Source organism: Nycticebus coucang, chromosome 4, assembly GCF_027406575.1.
Source record: "Nycticebus coucang isolate mNycCou1 chromosome 4, mNycCou1.pri, whole genome shotgun sequence".
NCBI lineage: Eukaryota > Metazoa > Chordata > Mammalia > Primates > Lorisidae > Nycticebus > Nycticebus coucang.
In genome coordinates, this window is record NC_069783.1 from 25,089,591 (window position 1) to 25,104,426 (window position 14,836).

Here is a 14,836-nt window from a genome sequence, read left to right on the forward strand (position 1 = left end):
CTTTGGGTAATTGCCTAGAAGTGGAATGTCTCTGTCTCATGATAGGTGTACATTTAGTGTTTTAAGAAATTGCAAAACCGGTTTCCAAAGTGGCTATAACAGCTTATATTCCTACCGGTAGTTGCTCCACGTTGTTGCCACCACTTGTTTTGGTCAGTCTGTTTAATTTGGGCCATTCTAATTGATGTGTAATGGTACCTCAGTGTAGTTTTCATTTGTGTTTCCTTAATGACTAATGTTGAATCTCTTTAACTGTGTTTATTTGCCTTCTGTGTGTCTTTGGTGACTATTCACACCTTTTGCCTTTGTTTTAATTGAGTTTTTAGCATTCTTTGTATTGGATTGGAAGAGTTGTTTACAGAAGAGTTACAAGTCCTTTGTTAGATGTATGTTTGTAGCTATTTTCTCCTAGTCTGTTACTTACCTTTTCATTTTTTAATAAAATCCTTTTATTTTCCAACTCAAGTCAACAGGAAGTAGCTGTTGATACTATCATTTTTTCTCAGCCCTCTTTGCTGCTGGCTTGCTGCCATTTGGGCAATGGACCAAAAGGCCTTTGTTGCTGGCCAAGTACCCCAGACATGACCTGATCACTCCTTTTCTCTCTGGGACTTGACCTGCGTCCCCCATCCTCCTTTTTTAACTTGATGGTCAACAGTGTTGGTCATCATTTCTTCTTTCTCGTATGGGTTGCTTAAAGGCAGTTACCTAAGTAGCAAGTTGACAGAAATTCTTAGGATAGGCAAAAAAAATAAGAAGAAAAGGATAGAGCCTTCCCTCTCCTTGTCGTAAGTTATAAAAATTTTCTTCTGTGAATGAAAAGCCAAAACCTTACAGAATCAGGCCCTGCCGTTGATGGTTTACTGGGCCAGTGTATTCACAGATGAAGGAAGCATTGTCACATGGCAGAAAGCCAAACAACACTGCCAATCTGGTGGCAGGATTGTACAAGGGTCCCTGGCTCCTTTTCATTTTTTTAATAGTGTTTTTTGAAAAGCATACATTTAAAATTTTGAAGTCTAATTTATTGATTTTTTTTTTCTTTTATGGTCTATGCTATTTGTTGTGCTGTAGTCAAGAAATTCTTATGAAATCCAAGGTCACTAAGATTTTCTCCTATTTTTCTTTGAGATATTTTATAATTTTAGCTTTTATAATTAGGTCTGTGATCTATTTTAAATTAATTTTTATAAATGGTATGTCATAAGGTTCTGTGTTCAACTTTTCTTGCATATGGCTATCCAATTATTCCAGCAGCATTTGCTGAAAAGATTATTCCTTGCTAAAAATCAATTGACCGACCATACGTGTGCAGGTCTGCTTTTGGACTCTCTTTTCTGTCTGTTTTATCTGTTTGTCTATTTTTATGCCAATACCACACTCTCTTGATTATTATAACTTTACAATAAGTCTTGAAAGCAGGCAGTGTAAATCTTCTAGTTTTGTTCTTCTTTTTCAAAGTTGTGTTATGTCCTTAGAAGCAAATATGCTTAATATAGGCTGTAAACCAAAAACTTAAAGAACTATGAACCCCAAACTTGGAGAACTATAAACCAAAGTATTAACCAAGCACTTGATAAACATCCCCTGACTTTGGCATGGTCCCTTTCTGTTAGATAAAAGTTAGGAATTCTCTTTAAAAATTTCTCAGGTTGGGCGGTGCCTGTGGCTCAAGGAGTAGGGCACTGGTCCCATATGCCGGAGGTGGCGGGTTCAAACCTAGCCCTGGCCAAAAACCAAAAAAAAAAAAAAAAAAAAAAAATTTCTCAGGTTATTTGGAGAGGGAAAAATGTTATGATGTGATTATAAATATTGATGTAAATGTGCTATCTTTACATAATCCAGGTCTGATTTAAAGTCAATTGTGACAATGTCATGAGAAGATCTCATTCTGCTTCCACTTTGCCTTACACTTAGAGTCGGTAGAGAAGAGGGGGAGGCTGGGCCATCCTGAGCAGACTAGTTTGGGATAAAACTTTTCCTGGACTGAAATTCTAACCACTGAGCCACTGCCGTCTTCTTCCTTTCCTTCTGTCAGGTTTCCATTCCTTGTGGCTTCCACTGTTAGCACCTGGGCTGGACTGTAGCTTCTCCTTGCTAGTGGAGTGCCTTGACTCTGTTTGCCAGGCATAGCATACTCTAGGACTTGTGTTTGGGAGAGCACTCTGTGCCCTAATCTCTAAGCCCTAAACTTGGTGGCCATCAAAGAGTATATTTTTCCTGCCATGGAAAATACAGTGCTCAGAATGGGGCACATTCAGCCCAAGATGGGCTCTGGGACCCAAACTCCCCACCTCACACACAGCAACACCTGGCTTCATAGGACCTAAGGTTCAGTTTCCATCCCCATGACCACCTGTGCAACAGGTACACCTGAGCTGTCAGGCCCGGTCCTTGAGCCCACTTGTCAGGGCACTTCTGTATCCATTAATCACTTTTTGTTCTTTGAAGCTCCCCTCAAGCAGGCTTGTCATCCTTCCTTTGCAGGTGGGAAGCTGGATCTCAGAGAGGAGAAATAACTCGCCAAGCTAGTGAGTACTGGGCGGGCCTCTCTGCTTCCCTTGCCTCCAGCCCCTGTTCTGTGACACCACCTTTCCAGGGAGGTCTCCTGGCAGCTCCTATAGCAGGTTTATAGTGCTGTCACCACTTGACTCTGGAATGAAAGTGAGTGGGGTTGCATGTGTTTCATTGCTCGATTATTGATGAGTCCCTCCTCTCTGACATCTGTGGGCAGCCTGGGACTTGCAATAAACATCCTCGTGGTCCACTTTGGGGTTAGGAGGCACTTTGCTAAGGAGGTAGGTGACAAAGGACCTTTCTGTGAAGCTCTATTTTGGAGTGGTCCTTAGAAGCCAGCAGCTACATTCTCTCTGCCACGCAGTGCCTGTGAGGATCATCTCCAGTCTCCATGGTAACTGCATGTCGGGAGACAGCCGGCTGGGTACTGTGGCTTTGTATCAAACACAATGAATTTAAATTGGGTGCTCGGCAGTGAAGATAATCATTCTGGATTAGAGAGAAGCCTTGGAGCTCCTCATTTCATCATTTTAAATGTTGGCACAATTCTCAGTTTTAGCACTGTAATTCAAGCCCAAGTCACACCCACTCCTCTGTTTCTAAGCTGCAGTTAGGTCCAATTTCACTTGGGCTTTTCTCTGGTTCTTTGAGGGATCTTGATGCTGGGGGGCCCCCCTGGGTCAGGCCATGGCTCCTCCAGGCTCTGGATGGAGCCGCACAAAATAAAGAAAACCCGAGGGCTTTAGGGGCAGATGGAACCTCCTTCAGCCTGGCTGTGGGATTTCCTCTGAGCCCCAGTTTGCCTGTCTGTAAAATGGGAAAAGTAACTCCTACTCTACAGAGTCATTTTTAAAAATAGTTTATTGTGATAAAACACATATAACATGGGCGGCGCCTGTGGCTCAAGGAGTAGGGCGCCAGTCCCATATGCCGGAGGTGGTGGGTTCAAACCCAGCCCCGGCCAAAAACCAAAAAAAAAAAAAAAAGAAAAAACACATATAACATAACGTGTACTGTTTTGATCATTTTAAGTGTACGGTTCCATGGCATTAAATACTTCCAGATTGTTGTCAACTATCACCACCGTCCATCTCCTATCTTCTCCAGCTGAAACTCTGCACCCCCTCAACACTTAACTGCCCATTGCCCTCCCTCAGCCCCTGGCAGCCCCATTCTACTTTCTGTCACTGAATTTGACTACTTTAGGTCCTGCCTATAAGTGGATTCATACGGCATTTGTCCTATTGTGACTGGCCTGTTTCACTTAGCACAACGTCTTCCAGGTCCATCCATATTGTAGCAGGTGTCAGAATCTCCTTCCTTTTTAAGGTTAATAAATTCCCTGGTATGCATATACCACATTTTGCTTTATCCATCTGCCAATAAATACTTGAGTTACTTCCACCTTTTGGCTATGCATGTTGTGAATGTGGGCACACAAACATCTGTTTGAGTCCCTGTTTTCCATTACAGAGTCATTCTAAAGATCTAACAAGGTAAATATTAAGAACATTGCACATAGTAGGCCATCAGTAAACAGTACTTTCTTTCCTGAAAGTGATGTCACTTTCACTAGCAGGCTGCTTCTCTGCCCCTGGGATTTGCTGGTCTGCCATGTCTGAGGATTAACACAATTCATTCCAGGGTTTAAAGGAAATGTCTTAGCCATAGAAGTGTGCATGATGTCTCACCATGAAAATTATGCACACTTCTACATCTCTCCTGCCAGTTGGTATTCATGTATTCCTAGTTTTAAAATGAAAAAACATGTTAGGGCTGATGTATGTACTTCCTTACCAGTGGTCTATTTTAAGTACACCCTCTGGGAGATCTGAAAGCTGGGTTGGGATTGCCCCAGTTCTGTGCTTAGTTACTATGTCAGCAGCATCAGACCTGTTCTCAATATTCCAGAAGAGTGTGGGATTTGGAATTAAAAAAAAACCTGAATTGCAGCTTTGGCTGATCTCTCAGCAGCTGACAGGATGTCAGTGTCTGCCCTGCGTGATGGTTATGAAGACTGGGTGGGAAAGTGCTTTGCTGTGCGATGACCACTCTTAGACCACTTCTTGCCAGGGGCAGAAAAGACAAGGTCCCTGGGCTGGTTTGCAGCCCTCCCTTTGCAGGAAATTCTGTCTGGGTCTAGTTTCATCTAAAAGCTTCTATAGGGGAGCACCCCCTTACTGCCTTGGACTTCTCCAGGGTTGAGAATCACAGACCTTGGAACCATCTTGCCCCGTGGGGTCCTCTGCAATGAGTCTTCCCTCTGGCCAGCATTTCTGCCACCAGCAGCTGCCCATGCAGCCCTGGAGAGAACGGTCTCCTCTTTGTACTTAGGAATTTATGACAGTGGGAGCTCTCCACGGCCTCCAGGCCCCTGCATGACCTTCCTGGCCCCTGCCGCTGGTCTCAGGCCTCCTCTTTATTGATGAGGCTGAAGGGAGGAGGGGAAGTGGGCATTTCAGATAGAGCCACAGACCTGTCACTTCTCAGCAGCGAGTGCTGCTGCCGCTAGTATGATACACACCTGGAATCTGTCCACCTGTTGAGCAGGAGCCAGGACAGGCTGAAATCGGGGCTTCCCGAGAGACGTGTTCATTGTCCCTGAGATGCAAAAGGTGCCCTGGTCTTCTCACCTGTGGGGAGCGGTCACAGGTCTCCCAGGGAGGTCCTGCATCTTAAGCTCTGAGGGCAGCTCGCTTCTTGAAGCCAGTGAGCTCAGGGAGTTTCCAAGCCTGGCTTCCGTAACACCACACCAGCCTGGGCTTCCTCCTGCCTCTTGGCAGGTCCTTTCCAGTCTCCTTCCCAGTGTTGTCTTCATCTTATGTTGCTGTCTGTCAGGGTCCTCTCCAGAGTACCACCTCTTACCCGCCCTCTCTTCCTGGGTAATGTTCCCAATGACTCCTACTTCGCAGCTACAGCCCAGATCCCTGTGCATTCCCAGGGAGACACCTGGCCTTGAATGCCCCAAGGTCTGCCCTAACACACCAACTACTGGGCTCCTTGTCCCACCCCCTTCTCTCCTGCTGCAGGGGGTGACACCCCATCCACCCAAGCCAGCACTTCCTTGCTCAAGACCAGAGACTACTAAGTGATACAGTCAGAACTCGAATCAGGTCTGCCAGGCTCCAAAGTGCAGGCTTCTCCCACCCATGCCCCCTGCTCCAGGCACCATCAGAGAACTGAACTGTACTTTTTTTGTTGTTTTTTTTTTGAGACAGAGTCTCATTATGTCACCCTCAGTAGAGTACTGTGGCATCACAGCTCACAGCAACCTCAAACTCTTGGGCTTAAGTGATTCTCTTGCCTCAGCCTCCCAGGTAGCTGGGACTACAGTCGCCTACCACAACGCCCAACTATTTTTTGTTGTAGTTGTTGTCGTTTAGCTGGCCCTGGGCCAGGTTCAAACCCGCCAACCTCGCTGTATGTGGCTGGCGCCATAACCACTGTGCTACGGGCACTGAGCCCTGAACTGCATTTCTAACCAACATAAGTATGCACGGGTCACTCAGCCCTGTCCAAACCCAGCCTGCCCCGAGACCCCTCCCCACTTTATGGGCCTGCTGAACTTCCGCCTAGACTCCTTTGTCAGCCATCCCTGGCCCTGGGCACCCACTCTCAGGCTGCTTTCTTTGTCCCGTCTTCTGGCTTCGCAGAACTTGCCCATTGCCATGCCGTGTGAAACTCAGCCAAGCCCTGTTACTGCCTCTTTATTGACCCTGCAGCGCCTTTCCCGTGCAGTGTTACTAAACCTCATCCTGGCTCAGACCGACGCTCCTGATTTCCCCAAAACCTTCCATCCAAGATTTTGGCATGTCCAGGGAAGTAAGTGTGGCCAGAGTCCTCTATGTAAATGTTCTCTTGAGCCCCACATTCCTAGAGTCCCTCGTTACTACCCCCTCCACACACAGAGCTGACAAACTTTGCCAGTCTGGTGGAATCCAAACAATCAAGGTCCACACAGTTTGGTCCTAATCAGACCTGCCTCGGCCCAAACCAGACAGGTCTATTCTGTCTTCTAACTGTATCCCCAACTTTGCCTCACCATTTCCTGCCCTGGAGTGTCCTGGCCTGGTCATATCATGCCCATCTGCCACTCACAGCCTTCCTAACATGTCCTTTCTTTCCATTTGAACTTGGTGCTCTCCATCATCATCAAGAAATATTGTGCTCCCTTGTAGTCTCATTATTTTGAAGTTTCTTTTTTCTTTTCTTTCTTTTTTTTTTCTTTTAGAGACACAGTCTCACTTTGTCACCCTCAGTAGAGTGCTGTGGTGTCACAGCTCACAGCAACCTCCAGCTCTTGGGCTTAGGTAATTCTCTTGCCTCAGCCTCCTGAGTAGCTGGGACTACAGGCACCCACCCCAACACCTGGCTATTTTTTTGTTGCAGTTTGGCTGGGGCCGGGTTCGAACCTGCCACCCTCAGTATATGGGGCTGGCGCCCTACTCACTGAGCCACAGGCACCGCCCATTCCTTTTCTCTATTAAAAATGAACTTTTTTCTTGTCCTGTTTGCCAGTTGGACTCTGAGCACGTTAAGGTGATTACATGTCTTTGTTCTTCTGGAGCAACTGATACATGTAACAGAGAACATGTACTATGGACGGCAGCTCGACCAACACATCATGCTTGTTGCCAATCAGTTGTGACAGTGTACTGGGGCTACTTCTTGTGCAGGGCACTGGGCTGGGCCCTTTACATGCATATTTTCATTTAAATGTCATAGTAACTCCATTATCTCCAGCTCAAAGAGACTAAATTACTTTCTTAAGACCTTACAACTAAGAAGTCACAGAGCTAGGATTTAAACCAACATTTGCCTGTCTTAAAGTCTGGTTCTTGTCACTATACTATTTTGCCTCTAAATATAGCAGTAATGTGCTTTAAACAGCAGGCTCATTAAGTATGAGAAAATGTTATTTTCTTAAATATATTGTGGATCAGATGTTACCTGTTTCCTCTGTAGAAAGTTGAAAGAGTGAAGTGTGAGTTTTAGGTACAATAATACCTAGAATAAGAGCATCGTATGTTCAGGAAGTGGGCCATGCCCTAGGTGATGTGGGGACCCAGAAGGTAAGAGTGGAAAGTGAAAGGAAGTTTAAGAACACAATGAATTAAAAAAAAAAAAAGAACACAATGAATTACAAGTGTGCAAGTTAGAGAAAACCTCTCAGCTGCAGGATGAGCTCAACAGGCTGCAGATTACCAGTCAGAATAAGGCTTGGGTGTATGTAGCCAGAGGACAGAGAGGTTGGCCTCAAGGAACTAATCATGCACCACTTGGATGCCCTAGAAAAGGATCTTAAGAGGCATTTGATAGAATGTGTTGAGACTCAATGAGGATAGAGTGGTGGTCAGCATTCAAGCAGCCTCTGGAGGAATCATCAGAGAAAGGGTCAGTGATCAAGTGTTCTCAGAGCTGGCTGAGATGACAGTGAAGCCCCTCAGGTCGTCTGTTAAGAACCTGATCTCCCCCTAGCCTGATCGGGCCAGCGTAGGTGATGAGCTGGTAGCAAGAATGCCACATAATTTGCAGGGCCTATTGCAAAAGGAAAATGTGGGATCCTTGTTAAAAAATTATTAAGAATTTCTACAAGTTCTGTCCTAGAACGTTTAAATTATGTTATCTACCTGGATTCATGCCATTCCTGAATTATACTTTGATAATAAACCTTCAACTATTATACAAGGATTATTAAAAAAAAAAAGAATTTCTCCACGATGACAACAGAACATTAAAGCCAACACAAATGCTAAGGCCGCGTGCCCATGGAGCTGGTGGCCTTGGCTGGTGGACTTGTGATTCAGGGTGGGAAAGATGTTTCCTGTGTGGCAGGCGGGTTCCAAGTACCATACATGAATCGTCTCACTTGATGACATGCCAGGACCCTTCTTTTGGGGGGTCGCTTACATCCCCAGGCATAGTGGTGGAAAAGCCGGCTTTCCAGAGGGCCAGTAAGCAGCTGACAGAGCCCTGAAGGTGAATTGAGAAACCACTGAGCTGGTTGGGTTTTTATTTATTTTTTTATTTCCTCTCTTATACTTGGGGAAGGTGTGAGTAAAGATGGAAGATAATTTTAAAGTGAAAAGAAAAGGAAGCAGTTCAGCAATTCCAAGAGAAGCAGATCCATGAACAAATGATGGCTTTCCCAGCAGCATTAGGAGATGCAGAAATGTTTGCCCTGCAGTTACCGGTTTACAAACGCATCTGAATACTTGTCATTTGATTCTCAGTGCAGTGTTGTTCCCTCTTTAAATATTGAATTGCCCTTAATTTATACACATCTAGGTAGTAGCAGGTCTTACCTTTCCAATTCCAGTCACTTCCTCAAATACATACCCTTTTTCTATGCATCTATATCTTCTGGGAAGTCTCGCTCCCTTCCTCAGTGAAAAACCCCATGGATTGGTTCTGGCCCAAGTGTGTTCTTACCAGCAGAAAACAAAGTTTGCATCTTGACCAATTGGTTCTTGGCCCTGGAGCAAAAAAGCCAAATATTACAGTGGAGGGGAGGATGGGGAAGGTGAAGTGGGGGGTGAGGGGCTGGGGGAAAACCATTGCTGGGGCAAACAGAAAAACATGATTAGAGTTGCAGTCCTGTAGAAGATGGTAGGAGAGTGACTCTTCAGAGACTTTTGTCCCTATAAAACTAGGAAGGAGGCTGGGCATGGTGACTCACACCTGTAATCCTAGCACTCTGGGAAGCCAAGGCAGGAGGATTGCTTGAGCTCATTGGTTGGAGACCAGCCTGAGCAAGAGCAAAGACCCCCATCTCTGTTAAAAATAGGAAAACTATCCAGGTGTTGTGGCAGGCACCTGCAGCCCCAGTTACTCAGGAGACTGAGGCAGAAAGATCAGTTGAGCCCAGGAGACAGAAATGGCTGTGAGCTACAATACCATGGCACTAGCCTGGGCAACAGAGGGAGACTCTGTCTCAAAATTTTTTTTTTAAATTAAAGAAAATAAAGCAAGGAAGGACCAATACATTGTTCTCTCCAATACTAAAATGTCAGCAAATAAATAATAGCTTAATGGGCACAAGTATCTGAAATGTCTTTCTAACTTGTTGAGCAGATCCCTAGTCAGTATGGAGACCTCTGTGTGCCCCATGGGTTTGATGAACTTCTGAAACATAAAGATGACACTTATAAAAGGTTTCGGGTGAGTTCTAATATAGGTTCCTCCTCTGCCAAGTGTATGTATGCCTGGAAACTATTATAAAATGGATTACCATGAACTATACTGGGTTTTCTTAGGGAACAAATGAGGGTGGCATTACTGGGCATCAAATAAATCCAGATTTACCCAGCATATGTCAAAATATAAAAAAAAATTAATGATGACCATTCGGAATAGTAAAATTATGTTTAGTGTTCTGCCAAATTGAGCTTCGTCTGTTGGTTAAATCAATGGTCCTAATGTCTCTGTTAATTTAACAGTGAGTGGTGTAAAAATCCTATGTTCAGGATAAAAACAAATGCCCACATACACAATGGGAAAGCTTATGAGATCAGATAATTAAGTTTGTGAACTCATCTTAGAAAAAGTGCTACTTCATTGCTGAATAATCACTATGTTCACCTTTAAAGGAAGTTATACACAGACACAGGGCCTAGTCCAGCCTTCAAAGTACTTTTTCTAGGATGCATTCGTGAACTTGTCAGGCCTCGTACGACAACAGTGCTGATGACCCTTCCAGGAAAAGAGTTCCAAATTTGTTTGATGGTTGAACCAGGCACTATTGATATTTTGGTCTATTTCTTTCCATTTACTTTTCATTATGTGAGGATATGTGTGTTTAAACAAGTTCTAAGCATCTTTAAACATGCCTTATTCATTTCAGTATAACTCTTTTTCCATGTTATGCCTTAGCATCTTGGAACATCGTTCTTACTGACTTCGGTTAAAGATCTTCCCCAGTCATCAACACTATTTTTGCATAAAAAGGCATGAATGTGCAATAGTCACATGTTCTTAAACATAATCCTTTTGAAAACCTTGGGAGCAAGATTAGTCTGTGCACTGCTGCTGATTTCTACAAGGCTGTTTTGTGTGTATGATGCTAACGAGGTCTGTCACATCTGTGGTATCACGTTCCCATGAGCGCTGAGCTTGTCAGCTCCATCCCGTGGGTGGGCCCTGTGCATATGGGAAAAGCCAGCTCACTGTGTGTCTTGCCTGAGAGCAAACAGGTGCCTGAGCTTCCAGTGTCTGCTGTGGGCTCAGGAGCCTGCAGCTGGAAGAGTTTGCTAATCCTGTGAAACTCTTTGTTTTCAGGCCTAGGGTGACAATAGTCATAATTATTCTGAATCCTTATGTGCCCCTCCCAGCTCACAGATGCTCTCATGCACATTGTCATCTGACCCTCTTTAGTCAGATGGCTGTTCCTAGATACAAACCATAGGTGGGAAAATCAAAACTACCACCTGATGCTTCTGACTCCTTCCAGAACTCTTTTCACTTCCCATCCTTAGACCCAGGCAAGATGGGCCTCTGCCCTGGACTCTGGACTTTAGGAGACCCTCCCTGGGCCTTCCATCACCTTGTACCCCTGCCCTATGGGTCGTGTCTGGCCAGAGCCCACTCACCCACTCCTAGACCACACTCTGGGTGCCTGGAATTCCCTAACAGATGACCCTGAGTACTTCCAGGGTCTACACAAACTTGAATCTGCCCTCCTGGAGGACAGACCACCAATACATTAGGTCTAGGGGCAGCATTTTGCTGGAGGCAGACAGAGTTTTGATCTTCAGACTGCAGGATGAATTCAGCATGGGGGTGTGGGCTGGGGCCAGGCACAGAGGCTGAGGCTCAGAATTGCAAAGACCCTGAAAATTCTGGATTCAAGCCTGGCCCTCTTGGTCATTATGAAGATATATTTTCTGTGTAACAGTTTCTTAGCTTGAACTTTTAAACATTTAGAGGTTCAACACTTGAACCTCCTTTTCTACTCTGCCCTGCTGGGGCCTACAAGAACATCCTGGCTCTTTTATCACACTGTGCTGTTTCTAGGTTCTCGTTTTCAATCCAAGGCTGCAGATGTACTGAGGGGGTGGAAAGCAATGTAAAACCACAGAAAAATAAAACAATTGAGTGTGTAAAACCCCAATATACCAGACGCCCCCATATGCACATGTAAAAGCAAGAAATGCTTTTCAGGAGAAAATAGAGTACAACCACCTGCTATGAGGATGAATCAGGCTGGCACAATCCAGCAAAATCAGAAATAGAAGCTGCTAGTAAAGCTACAATCTGCGCTGCTCTTCCCCTTCCCTCCGCTTGCCGCCCCCATCAGGTCTTTACACATAACTGCACAACACCACCCTCTATTGGTCGCTGTAAGTGATGCAAATAGCCAGAGCACTGAGTACTCAGGAACCAGCCAGGGTGTTTTCTCCCTGGCCCAGACACCATCGTGGAAAGTCAAGGTTGGGAAATTTTTCATTTTAATTTGCCATCGGGCCCCTGAACTAAATTTGTTTGCAATCCTGTATAACCCAGGATATTTCTAATCTGTGATTGAGGACTGAACTGAAGAGAGAAGCATGAAATCATTAAGATAATTTCATTGTGTTCTTTTCCTCTCCTGCAGAAAACAGATAAACACCTGGTAGGACAACACTTTACCAAACCTATTCCATGAGCGACATTTTACTTGACTCTCACAGCTATCCAAGGCGGAAACTGTCCCACGTGTGTAGGTAGAGGATGGGTAACCTCAGTGAAGTTCAGGAACCTGGTTTCAAGGTTATCCAACTAAGAGATACCGGGGCAGTGATTCCAAATCACACTGTAAGGATTCAGATAGAAGGACAAGATATTTCCAACTTTTTTCATCACAGGATATTTCCAACTTTTTTCATCAGAAGAAAAGTCACTTTATATTAGAGGCCTCATAAAGACTCTCTCATTGATTTTCATTTTAATGACAAAGTTTTGTTTGGGAACAACACAATATCTTATTAGCCTGAAATAGCCTTTGGTCAATGCTAGTTTTGGAAGTTCATGGAAGTCACCTGGCCAAATCAGTTTTGAAAAAGTTGGGGGGAGGATCTTTAATACAGACTAATTTTTCCTGGAGGTATACTTTGTGATTATTGATTTTTCTGAGTGAGGTCTTTTAAAGATTTTTTTCTAAAGAAGTATCTTGTGGGGTGGCGCCTGTGGCTCAAAGGAGTAGGGCGCCAGCCCTATATGCCGGAGGTGGCGGGTTCAAACCCAGCCTCGGCCAAAAATTGCAAATAAATAAATAAATAAATAATACTTTATTAAAAAAAAAAAAGAAGAAGTATCTTGTGAAGATTGTGAATAGGACCAATTTTCACTAAATAAATGCATCTAGAAAGTGCTCTATCTCAAGACAGGTGGAAATAAATCTAATTTGACATTTTATACATTATGGTTTAAGTATATGTGTATAACTCAACTAACAAATATTATAATTAGACATTTGATTATGCCATCCATGTTATATTATTATGTTAGATCATATAGACATTTTAATATGCCATCTGTATATTCAAGTTGGCTAAAATTTGCTTAGGGAGAGAATCTTCTCATTGGAAAAATAGGATTGGCCTTAGGCTTGGTAACATGCTGTTTTTTCTGAAGTGCCAAGCTGAACCCCAAACTGGGAAACAAACAGGTTTGTGGACCCACAGTAATGGCACAGGTCACATACTGGCTCCTGCACCTCTGTACAGCTCTTGACAGTTTCCCAAACATTGCCGTAGCCCCTTGTGAGGTAGTGTTTGTGGTTGTCCCAAATATACACCCAAGGATCGTGTCTCATGACATCAGTGACTTGGGTGCAGGCAGAGCTGTGACAAGACTGCCTTTTTTCATCTCCCTCAGGCAGCGCTTGTTGGAGGCACCACCATGATCATCGGCCACGTCCTGCCTGACAAAGAGACCTCCCTCGTGGATGCCTATGAGAAGTGTCGGGCGCTAGCCGACCCCAAGGTCTGCTGTGACTACGCCCTCCATGTGGGGATCACCTGGTGGGCACCCAAGGTAACCATGAAAGAAGGTTCAGGGATCTCTCAGGTAGGGGGGCCGTTTGGTCTGAGCCAGCTGCAGTGTGGGGCGTTCCTGCCTGTGTGGGGCACCCTTCTTACCAACATTGCACCCCCTAATGCCAAAAGAAAAATCACCTAGGCTTCCTTCCATAAGTGGGGTGGGTAGGCCTGTCTTGCTTAGCTTAAGGACCCCATTTTCAAGCAGACACGTGGAGACCTGCGCTGCAACAGAGAGTCCAAGGCCAGAGGCAGCCCTTGCTCTGACCACAAGGCTCTTAGCATCTCCTGATGTTTACATGAGATGTAACCTCGTCACAGTGCTGCTGGGCAGTAGGTTGAGCAGGGTCAGATGCAGAGTGACTTGTCATATTCTTGCTGAGCAGCACGGAGCCGAGTTCTCCAAACTAGGGCTCTGTCCTAACTCTGTACCACCCGGTACTCACGGCCCCAAGTGTGCCTCCTTCCTGCAGGAGCCCGGCTCCTGCTCTGAGAAGTACTGAGGTGACCTGGTCTGTGACTGAGGCTGCTTCCACAGAGCTCTTACTCAACTCAGCCCCTGTGCCTTCTTTTTGTGTCTGTGCCCTGGCCTTTGACTTTCCTGTCCTCCTCCTGTGCAGGCCCAGGTTCTGAATCCATCTCCTGTCCCTGGGTCCCTACTTCCTTGCTCTTCCTGAAAACAGATAGGCATTTAGATTTTGCTTTGTTTCTAGAGTTTTACTGCTTATCACCCTGAGAAGCAGCCTGGATACTCATTCTTTCATCAATTAATCATTAAGTCCCATGTGCCAGTACTTTGGTGGGTACCCTGGAATCATGAAAATAACAAGGATCAGGAAGTTTTACAAAGTTCTTTAGTTGTTAACCCTGCTCTAATGGGCCTAACTCCCTTAGTTTGGCCTTGAGCTGGGGGTTCGCCCACTGTCTTCCATTTTCCCTGACCTGGCGCTTATAGAAGGCCTTCAAGCTTCCCAACCCTCATAGCATGAAGGCCGCTCTTCCTGTACCAGACTGGAGTAGCAGATTGTGCTGAATGTCAGCCATTCCTTAACTCAGATGGGGGTCTCCTTTTGGGACCCCCTCTTGGATGAGCGGCCCCTACCCCCAAGCCCCTCTCCATTCCCTTCCCTTGGAGTTGGCTTAGAGTAGAGAATCCACTCAGATTCCTGGCAACACAGAGGCTAGGCCAGCCATCCCTAAGTTCCCAAAAGTGATAAGACTTCCATGTGTCTAGAATTTTAAGTTCCTTTTTATAATAATCAAGTACATTTTTCTAATTACAAATGTTAAAAATAGAAAAGAAA

General features: G+C 45.0%; 1 protein-coding gene across 2 annotated transcripts in view; it reads left to right on the plus strand.

Moving 5' to 3' along the window:
* Nucleotides 1-14,836, plus strand: part of DPYSL5 (dihydropyrimidinase like 5) — a 91,661-nt gene that overhangs the window by 51,786 nt on the left and 25,039 nt on the right. For both annotated transcript variants that reach the window (XM_053589627.1, XM_053589628.1), the window contains exon 3: nucleotides 13,372-13,530. In XM_053589627.1, coding sequence (XP_053445602.1) covers nucleotides 13,372-13,530 — 159 coding nt within the window. The remainder of the gene's footprint in view (nucleotides 1-13,371; nucleotides 13,531-14,836) is intronic.